Raw genomic sequence first — 10,482 nt, forward strand, 5'->3', positions numbered from 1 at the left:
CAGTACCTAAATAAACAAACAAATTGAGGGAAGTTCAAGAGCAAAGCCAGAAACAACAGAATGATGGTGGTTCCTCTGAGGTCTTGCGGAAGTAGCCTTCTCCGCTATTCCTGTGAAGGAGTTAAGGGTCCAGAAAAGAGGTGGGAAAGGGAGAACTCCGTAACCAATCAACACTGGCAGTCTGAGCTCTGCAGCCAATCAGCTTCAGGCCTGAGCCAGAAGCAGGGAAGTGGCCCTGCTCCTTGTTTCTCCCAAGCTGCTCGTGTCCCCAGCAGGTAAGGGTTAGGGTAAGGGCTAGGAAAAAGAATACAGGCAGCACTGCAGCCAATCAGCGTCAGCCTCGAGGTGCGAAGGGCGCTGTGCACTCTCCCGTTACCTCGTGCCCTGTCCCCTGGCCTCGCGCCGCTCCCCACTTTCTAACGGTCACTTGGGCTTGGATATAAGCGACGCTGAAAAAGGAAGACAAACAGGGTTAAAGCTGGTGAGTGCCATGGTATTTATTACTCTTTTTGTGAATGTTTCAGCCTACCTCAGGCAGAGCAGGGTCTGGGTACTTGTGTGGCTGCCATGGAGGGTTGGAAAAGAGTGGAGGGGTTTTAGCCCCTGGGGTTTCCTCTGTCCTGGAGAGGAAATGGGGGGTTCTGTGCACTTTGGGCTGTGAAAAAGCCAACCCAACATTCATTCCAGGTTGGTCTGTGGCCCCTGAAACCACCTCGAGCTGGAAATTCGTTCTGAAGAGGTTGGAAGCCCTTAGCTCTGCAAAGGGTCATGGCCATGAGTTGTGGCTGCTGGACGTTGGTTGTGGTCCTGGCCTGAGTCTGGATCTAGTAACTGAGAGGAGAAGCTTGTAGTTCTCCAGAAGTTACAGTCACTGGCCAACACATGAAGTTAGTGTGTACCTGGAAGGTTTTCTGAGGTCTTTGGACCCGCCTGGGCTGGGGGTGAGAGCTAGGTCGAAGCCCCTAGGAAAGTTACCAAGGGTCACTGCACCCAGGGCATGCTGGGAATACAGATGTGGTTGAGGGGCTCTTGGCCGATTTTCCTTATTGGGTCCAGGTTGAGCATCGTGGCCAGGAGGTAAAGGCCAGTGATCCTTTGGATGTTCTAGGATGGAAGCCTCTGAATCCTAGCCCACCTAGCTGCTTTGATGAACTATTATTGCCAGGCAGTGGCTCTAGACAGAACTGGGATTGGTGGCTGAAGGACCCTACTTAGCAAGACAGACTCCATATTGCTGCTTGACCCACCTGCCTGCCCTTTAGATGAACTCAGAAGGCGGAAGCTTAAAAACCTCCTCCCCTTAGAAAGTCTCTTTAGAAATAACAATTAATCAACTATTGTTTTACAAATGTTCTAACAGCAGGATGTTCTGCTTCTGTACCTTTCGCTTGCTTTGCTAGTTCTGTCCCACAGGGGGGCCTAGAAACTGTTGGCCTCAAAGGTGTATAAAACATGTTTGTCTCCCCACAGTTGGGGCTCGAGTCCGATGCTTGGCTCGGTCCCGACCAGTAATAAACTCCTGTGTGGATTTAATATTGGTCTCTGGTTGGTTCTTTCTCGATGGGTCTAACAGTGGCATCTGAGGCTTTTGGGTCTCCCCACTGTAATCTTCCTTATGCTCTTTTTGGTCTTTCCTGGAAGATATCAGATTGCAAGATGAGGCAGGTGCATGGGGAAGGTGAATATTATACTGGACACAGGGAGAGGTGTGTGAGATATTCTGCTCTTTAGGAAATCAAGTTTGTCTTTAGCAATGCTCTCTTTATACTCATTGGGCATAATGTTGATGCTTAATTTCATTCAGCTGTTCAATGGTATTAATGCTTTCAGAGTGCTTTTTTGTATGGAGGTGCAGGGCATAGTCTCTAAGTGGACTTCAAGGGTCTATGAGCTCCTAGAAATAATATCTGTATGTATGTAACTAGGCTGATGGCACACGCCTGTAATCCTAGGACTCTGGAAGGCTGAGGCAGGAGGATTACAAGTTTGAGCCCAACCTGAGCAACATGTGAGACCCTGGCTCAAAATTTTGAAAAAATATTTTACTCAGTTCAATCAACAGTACTATACAGTCATATATAAAGGGTATTTGTATACATTTATATATAGGGATGGGGAAAAGGATAAAGAAGAAAGAATATTTAACCTGTCCAGGAATGGGCTTCAGAGCAATCTGTGGAATTTATCATTCATTTGTTCATTCATATTCTTGTTCTTTTTTTTTTTTGGTATTGGGGATTGAACTTGGGACCTTGCGCTTGCAAGGCAAGCAGTGGAACCACTGAGCTAAATCCCCAGCACACACACACCCCCATTTGTATTCTAATGTAAACAGTTGGTCCTATGGCTTACATTCTCATCTGGATGGTTATCCTGAAGAGGTTAAGAATCCTTGGAATAAAGCAGGCTCCTGTATTATTTATGGGGTCTGGGCAAAACTACAAATGAATATCTCCCCCTTCCTGTTCTTCCTATACCTGGTGTTGGCCCACACCTCAGTGTGTCTCTCATACTAGCCTGCATATACATCCAAGCTCAGCCCACATGCCCTTTACAATTGGGGCCTACGGTGTGTATATGTCACACAGTCCACTGTATGAGTACAAACATGGAGTTGAGGCCCATGTTGGTTGTGGACGTGGATTCAGTCATGTGGTCCAGGAAACCCTGGGCTATGGATTCCCAGAGCATGGTCTCATGACAGCAGCTGGTGTATGTGTGTGTATGTACTCTTAAGTTTCCAGGTGGGTCCTTCCTAGATGCCCTTGGACTCCTTAGCCCACCAGGAGGGACACAGCCAGAGGAGATCTGAGTGAGGCCCTCTGCCTTAGTTTAAGTGAATACTGGTACTCTGCACTGGTCTTGGAACAATCCCTGTGTGGAAGTGGGTGATGTTAGCCCCAAATTAAGGCTGAAGAGAAAGACTATCCACTATGAGGGCACAGGGGAATCTAAGTTTTCTGACTTCTAGTCTAGTTCCTTTTCCACTTAATCCACAAAAGGTGCACTATGGTAAGAGTCTCTGTGACCTAGATTCCGCTAGCCTGGGGTATGACTGTGTGGTTCCTGGGTTATGTAGAGCATGGGTTTAAGGGAAGAAAGGAACTAATTCATTCTGAGGTGTGGTTATCACCTCTGGTATGTTTGGATGTACTTAACCAAAAAGAGCAAACATCTTGAAAGTTCATGTCAGGTTGGGCAATTAGTCAATCTACATAAGATACTGTGGAGAGTTTCAGCACACTGATATATAGAGATACATTCCTTGGTGGAATTTTTTAATACACAATATTTCTAAATTGAATCTTGTCCAATGTGATTTGGGGAGTGGGCTCAATATATAAAATAAGTGAGATGGAAGGAAAACATTTTTTCATAAAACATAATCCTTGACCTTTCTGATGGTCTTATTTTAATATTTACATATATTTGATATTTGTATTGCTGTGTTGACATATCAAGCTGAAGGAGTTTATGATACAAGGGTTTTTGGAAAGCTCTGACTGCAGCCAGGCAAACACATTTCCTGAAAATGAGCACCTCACACATTTCCTCCTGTCTCATTAGTCAAGTCTATCAGTAAGTATATAGGCATGGTGATGTATGCCTATAATCCCAGCTCTGTGGGAGGCTGAGGCAGGAGGATGACAAGTTCAAACCCAGCCTGGGCAATTTAACAATCTAGCAAGAGTCAAAAATTAAAAAATAAAAAAGGCTGTGGATTTATCTCACGGCAAAGGCCCTGGGTTCAATCCCAGTGCCCTACCCCCAAGAATAAAGAAAAATCAGACCTCAAACTTGATTTAATAATATGAGTATTAAAAAGAACAGAGATACAGAAATCAGACCTCCTTTTTCATGTGCTCCGGTGCTGAATCTCTCCTATCCACTCTATCTTCTGTCAGGGTGGAGGCTTGTGTCTCTTAACCTGTGGTTTCTGGGCTATACCCCAGAACAACTGCAAAGGATTCCTACTGAGTCAGCTTGGCAAGTGGAAGGGAAGCATGGTTTTTGAGGCTAGAGAGGGGAGAACCTCCAAAAATAGGTCAGCAGTGTCCCTACCCTTCCCAAAGGGCTTCTGCTGTCAGTGCTTAGCACAGGATGGCTTGGATGATACTACCAAGAAGGTAGCCAGAGGCTAGACAAGGGTCACTAGCTTAAGGGTGGAGGTGCAGAGGGCCTGAGGGGAGCTCTAAGGAACCCCTAAGGGGATATCCTTAGGTGGGGCAGACACTTAAGTGGGAGGCAACAGGAGGTTTCTCATTCTTGGGGGCTTTTGTTCACTGTGGGGAGTCCCCTTACCCTCTCCTCCCTTTAAGGTTCCCCGAAAGCACAGTGATACTCCCTGACTTTGTTGCTGCCCTTTGATCACAGTCATCAGTGGGAAAAACCACAGAAATGGGGCAGTTTAGTCACAGGCACATGATGGAGGGCTAGGAGGTAAGGGGACCACACTCCACTGCGTGATGATGCAGTCTTCCAGAACACTGTATCTTTCCTTCTATACTTGGGGTTTGTCCTTCTGGCTTTTCCCACTTCTTCCTTGTCTTTAGGGATTGTGTATTTCTGCATTAGAGGAGAGATGTACCCATCCCTCTGTTGACATATGTAACAGGATTGATGTTTTATGTCTTTTATTATGTGGGTATCTACTGTGTCCCTGGGTGTGGTGATGTGAGGAGTTAGAAAGCTCAAAAATGGAAAATCTTTAACACTCAGAGTAGCAGATGAATACAGCTTGCCCATTTGCATTTTCCCTTTCACTTTGACTCATCTTCCCCTCTCCCCAGCCTATTGCCCCTCCACCAGCCTCACCCACCGACACACCCTGTCTGATCTAGGAAGGGTTAACACTTGCCCACACCCAAGCTAGAATAAGAGGGAAGGCATTTTAGATCTGGAGAGAAAGTAGGAAGCTGTTCTGAACATTTTGGGGTCCTGTAGCCAAAGACAGAAAAGGGAACCTAGAGAGGCTATTTGGATCTAGGAGAGGACCAGGATCTGAAGGAGAAATTTGGGGGGAACCAGACTGTGTCTTGTCACCGGAGCAGCCTGCCAGTATCTGACTCATCTTCTAATAATTTACTGCACATATATGATATGCCAGGCACACACCATAACTACTTTGTCAACATCTGTTGAATAAATCCAAAATTTGCTACAGGATCAGTGATAATACAGTAAGAAGCAGAAAAAGAAATGTGAGCCTCCCAGGCCTATTTTGTCTTCAGATTAAAGGTGCTAAAGTGTGAAAAAAGGGGAAATCTCTAGGGACTTTGACCCCTGGGGCAGGAAGTGAAAGAAACCCCTGAGTCCTGATTTCAGAGAAATGTCATTTGTCATCAGGCCAAGAAAAAGAAATTTTTCTCTCCAAAGACCACCACAAGCCCTTGCTGGGTTTGTCCCCTTCAGAGCTGGATGGGAGGATCTGAGTCACACACACAGAGTCCTCAATGGCAGCCCAGAAAACAGGGTTCATTCCCACACAGCACGTAATGCTGCCCAGTACTAAAGCAGGGAGAGGGAGGAGGCATGCTTTTGACTTTTTACCCCCTCCTTGGAATGCAGATGTTTCCATCTTTTTTTTACTGTTGAGGTAGTAGAAATAGCTTCTAGCTACTATAGCTCTACTGTCATCTCTAAATAATGTCATTAGAATGGTGCTATGTACTTACAGACAACTTTCATTTTCTTGTCATTTCATCCTCATCCCCGCCTTCACATGAGGCAAGCAGAGATTATCCTCATTTCATGAATGAGGTAACTGAGGCTCAAAAGAGGTGACTTGCCCAAGGTGACTCAACTAGTAACTGGCAGAGATGAGACTCAAATGCAAGTCTGATTATCCCAAAGTCCTCGTTGCCACAGATTTACTTCTTTCACTTCAGTTCACAACTGAAGAGGCAGGAGGGTAAGAGGCAGAACATCTGGGTTCTGGAAGCAGAGGTGTGGTCTCTCCTGCAGGTGTAAAGCAGAGCCAGGGGCACACAACCACACACACCCCCTGGGGGACTGTGGCAGACTGATACCTGGGACGTCCAATGGAGGACTGAGGCCAGGGGCGGGGCTAGCTTTGGGGGAGGGGGACAGGAGTCTGAACAGCAGTTCAGAGCATGTGGTTCCAGGAGGCAGCGACAGCCGGTAAGTGTTCCTTATTCCCCAGCCAAGGCCTTTCTCCCATTACACTCTCCTGCTTTCTTTCTGTCCACTCCCTGCCAACCTATAGCCCTCTCCTGAGACATTCAAGTAGTAAACTTCTTTCCTACAAGAGACTTACTCATTAGGGTGCCGGGGATTTAGCTCAATGGTTCTGCCATCTGCCCTGCAAGTGCAAGGACACGAGTTCAATCCCTGGTACCAAAAAAAAAAAAAAAAGAGGCAGACTTACTCATGGAGAACCTGCACCCAGGACTATGTCAGCTGGGTGCTACAATACTTGGGCTGTTTCTTGTGGTATCTGAGTTTCCAGTTCTCCTCCTAAAAGTGGTGGTTTTGATGTGCAATAAACCGATCTGTTGGGTTCTTTCTACTCACTTTTTGGCATATAAAAAAATAACATTAAACAATTTCCATGTCCTAATCTTGAGAGGGAATAGCCTCCCCCTGGACAGTTCCCATTTCCCTTCTTTCCACTTCCTCAGCCATCAAAGCCTTCTCCAAAACCTCTTTCCATCACTGGATCAGGAGGAGCCTTCTCCCCTGGCTTCTAAATTTGCCTTTTTAACTCACTAGATTGGAATCCTTGTTCTCTTCCAGCTCCTCTGAGGATGTGTTTTAGAAGCTTCAACTTTAGGGAGATGACTGACCCATGCCTTAGGGTCTGCCTCCCTGCAGCCATAACCTGTCTTGCTTCCCTGACTTTCCAGCATGATGGGCTCCCCATGATGGATTGTTGGAGGAGGGCCCACTAGATTTCCAAGCTCTCCCATGAAGCTGTCTGGCTCTATGCCTAAATGGCAGGGTTGACTGAGTTTTGTGATAATTCTGCCTGAAATGAGGAAAGCCCAGCCTGCTCGGAGGTCTTTCTCTGCAGAAGGGCTTGGAGAAGCAGAAGTATCTACGGCTGCTATCCTTTAAGCCATAGGTTGCCATCTGTACTAGTGTTTTTTGTTTTGGGGGGAGATTTTTGGTACTGAGGATCGAACTCAGGACCTTGCACTTGCAAGGCAGGCGGCGGAACCACTGAGCTAAATCCCCGGCCCTATACTAGTGTTATTTAAAAAAAATCTATACTAATCTTAAACCCACTGCTTGATGTTTTGTTTTTTTTTTCTACCGGGGATTGAACTTGGGACCTTGCACTAGTGAGGCAGGTGGTGGAACCACTGAGCTAAATCCCCAGCTGACTGCTTGATGTTTCTGTTAATTGCCTGGCTCTTGCTCTTTAAGTTCCAATTTTATCTAATTTCCATTTTCTAACACCACACCCCTACTGCTGGCTCCTGTTATGCCTCTAGATAAAGTTTAGGTTGTCTCTTGGCCTACTTTATTTGCTCCATTCATGTCAGCCAGCTCTGATGTAGGACCCATAACTCACTCTTTCTCTCCTCACCTCCACAGGCCTGAGAACATGCTGTTCCTCCCTCCTCTTTCTGCCATGGACCCCACACTGTAGCCTTTCTCTCAGTCTCTGAGATTGGTATTCAGGCAAGGCATAATGCCTTTGCCCCCTACAAGACTGCTTAGCCCCTATGGCTCTGATCGGTTGGTGCGGCTTGCAGCCAGCCTCCGGCCAGCACTGTGTGATACCCTGATCACTGTAGAGGGCCAGGAGTTCCCTGCTCACAGCCTGGTGCTAGCAGGTGTAAGCCAGCAGCTGGGCTGCAGAGGCCAGTGGGCTCTGGTAGAAGGCATCAGCCATTCCACCTTTGCGCAGCTTCTGAGCTTTGTTTATGGGGAAAGTGTAGACCTGCAGCCTGGAGAGCTGGGGCCCCTAGAGGAGGCAGCCAGGGCCTTAGGGGTGCAGGCTCTGGAAGAGGCCTGCAGAAGGGCTCGAAAGGATAAGACTGAAGAAAAGCTGGATCCAGGGCTGAAGAAACATCAGGAGGAACCAGAGGAACCCATGAGGGATTCTGAGAGAGGACTGGGGAGCCTCGGAAAGAAGCAAAACTCAGCTAAGTGTTTTAGACTTGGTGGGAGAGAACAGAAGTTGCACAAGCACAAGCCACCAAGAGAGAGCCCTGAGATGACAGGGGCAACACAGGAGGTTCAAGGGGAGATGAGATCAAAGGAGGAGAAACTCAGCCAAATTTCTGTTGGCCATGGGGGAGCAGATTGGAAACAAGGAGTAGTCCTCAGGGTGACAGAGAGTTCTGAGGAAAGTCTGCGGGCATTCCCTGGTCCCCATCCCCTACCAAGTTCCCTCCAAACCAGAATCATCCCCAGCCCCCGGTGGGCTGAGGCCCCTTGGCTGGGGGAGGGCCAGCCCTCCCTGTGGAGCATCCTGCTGTGGCCACCCAGATATGGCACTCCCTTCTCCCATAGCACCCCCATCACTGGAGCCTGGCAGGAAGTCTGGCCTCAGGACCAGAGGTGAGTGAAGGGCCTACTGGAAAACCGTTAGGATGGGAGGGAGCTGCCCTGAAGCGGCAGCAGATGGGTGGAAAAATCACACCCATTATCTCTACTGTGCATTTCCTGAACTGAGGATGGGACAAGAAGTTTCCACCACAGAGGAAGCCAAGGTCCAGCCCCCAAGGACTCGGGATACCTCCTTCATGAGGAAGAGGCCAGGGTTGCCCAGGCTTCCAGGTTTTTCTAAGGCTATAATTCTCCCAACTCCCACTCCTAGGATCTCACTGACCCTGAACCACCCCAAAGGGCTCTGGAGTCAGAACCAGTTGGTCTCCTCCAGCCCCACCCAAGGTAAGCTGTCCTGAATACAGGGTCCTTCCCTGGGGCTGGGCTCCAAGAGTCCAGCCTGAGCTTCTTCCTCCTCACTCTGCTCTCTCCAGGTTCCCTACCCCAGGTCCCTTTGCAGCTCAGCCCTGGGGAGATGGAAGAGTCTGGGCAGGCCACAGGTGAGTAGGATGAGAGCATTTCTGCCTTAGCCCCTGAGGAGCTCCTGATGTCTTACCTGAATATTCCAGTGATTTGGCTGTGGGATTCCTGGCCCTGCTTTTCTTTGACTTTTCTATCCACATAGGCACAAAGGCAACCTGTGTAGGTCAGAAGAGCACAGCAGGCAGCACATCTCACCAACACCCTCCTCCGCCCCCTCCTGCTCGGTCTCGGCCCTATTCTTGCTCTGTCTGTGGAAAGAGGTTTTCACTCAAGCATCAAATGGAGACTCACTACCGAGTCCACACAGGTATGGGCGCTGTGCTCAGTGTGACTCTCCCCGGCTCCAGCACAATTCTCTCCCTTAGTCGCCCTGTGTAACCCTAATTTGACCAGCCTTTGTCCCTTCCTTCCTTCCTCTCTTGGCCTCGCCCTCCACCCGCCCTAGGAGAGAAACCCTTCTCCTGTAGCCTGTGTCCTCAGCGATCCCGGGACTTCTCCGCCATGACCAAGCACCTGAGGACGCACGGGGCCGCTCCCTACCGCTGCCCTCTGTGCAGGGCCGGCTGCCCCAGCCTGTCCTCTATGCAGTCACACATGAGTGGCCACTCGCCTAGCCAGCTCCCGCCAGGATGGACCATACGCTCCACTTTTCTGTACTCCTCCTCGAGAAAGTCCCCGGCGGTGAGCTCTCTCGGTCCCTCCTCTTCCACCACCTGAGCTTCTCAGGCCTCAGCCAAGAGTCCAGTGAGTGAAAGGCCAGCCAGCTCGGCTTCTGAGCCGGCACTGCTGCTCCAACAGCCTGGCAAAATTCCATCGCAGAAGCGCCTGAGCAGAGGCTGAGAGCCCTCTCGCGAATAGCCGAGGGTAACAGAAGCTTGGGCCAGCCATCCGGGGTGAGGCCAGGGCACTGACGTTTGCTCGAGAGAAAATCAACTGTATGGGTTCTGTTGGTTGCATCGTCATAATAAAAGAGTGCTGTCTGGTCAGCACTGGAAAGAAAGATGAATCCAGACTTTAGTCCGTGCTTGGAGACCCCCCCAGGCCAAGTCTCTTGTCCTGTAGCGGCCTCTGGTGGTCGAGCGTCCGCTAATCAGAGGGTCAGGCAGCGTCCACTTCCCGGAGCGCCCAGTCCTCCTCCGGAGGTATTGTTCGAAAGACCTGTGTCCCGGAAAACTTCACAACAGGACCGGGGGTGGAGGTTGGCTATGAGACTCAAAAACGCCCCTTCCGCAACAATACCGCGCGCGCGCTAGGTGCGCCCGGCCCAGGACTGGTGAGGAGCGCAAGCTCCGGCCCTGCTTTTGGACACCTGCCTCTGAACACAGGACCCGAGAGATGCGCCTTTCCGGTACCTTCTCTTCTTGCCTAGAGAAATCCCTGAAGATCTCGCTGGGAACTGAGACTAACCCTTTGCGTCGTTCCTTCCCAGCCCACGCCTCCGGGTTTCCCAGCGCCGGCCGGGTTCTCAGGGTCCGAAGC

General features: G+C 49.4%; 1 protein-coding gene across 3 annotated transcripts; it reads left to right on the top strand.

Annotated features, from left to right (window-relative positions):
• Nucleotides 1-376: 376 nt before the first annotated feature.
• Zbtb32 (zinc finger and BTB domain containing 32) lies at nucleotides 377-9,720 on the top strand. Of its 3 annotated transcripts, XM_087191289.1 has the most exons (6): nucleotides 377-481; nucleotides 8,485-8,532; nucleotides 8,792-8,865; nucleotides 8,955-9,020; nucleotides 9,146-9,310; nucleotides 9,449-9,720. In XM_087191289.1, the coding sequence occupies exons 4-6, from the start codon at nucleotides 8,996-8,998 to the stop codon at nucleotides 9,718-9,720; spliced, it is 462 nt and encodes a 153-aa protein (XP_087047415.1). In that variant the 5' UTR covers nucleotides 377-481; nucleotides 8,485-8,532; nucleotides 8,792-8,865; nucleotides 8,955-8,995. The 3 variants fall into 3 exon arrangements, with proteins under 3 accessions (XP_087047415.1, XP_087047414.1, XP_012932892.1); XM_087191288.1 differs by having other exon boundaries at nucleotides 8,485-8,865; XM_013077438.3 differs by lacking the exon at nucleotides 377-481 and having other exon boundaries at nucleotides 4,560-8,532.
• The last annotated feature ends 762 nt before the right edge of the window (nucleotides 9,721-10,482 follow it).

This window comes from Heterocephalus glaber, unplaced genomic scaffold (genome assembly GCF_053883595.1).
Source record: "Heterocephalus glaber isolate CG9 unplaced genomic scaffold, H.glaber_assembly_v1.0 deba00001561, whole genome shotgun sequence".
In the NCBI taxonomy this organism is placed as follows: domain Eukaryota; kingdom Metazoa; phylum Chordata; class Mammalia; order Rodentia; family Bathyergidae; genus Heterocephalus; species Heterocephalus glaber.

Excerpts from the sequence above, each read along its gene's own strand:
- Zbtb32 (XM_013077438.3), top strand. The coding sequence starts at position 7,658 with ATGCCTTTGCCCCCTACAAGACTGCTTAGCCCCTATGGCTCTGATCGG. Across the intron at positions 9,021-9,145 it reads AGAGTCTGGGCAGGCCACAG|GCACAAAGGCAACCTGTGTA; the intron begins GTGAGTAGGATG and ends CTATCCACATAG. Across the intron at positions 9,311-9,448 it reads TCACTACCGAGTCCACACAG|GAGAGAAACCCTTCTCCTGT; the intron begins GTATGGGCGCTG and ends CACCCGCCCTAG.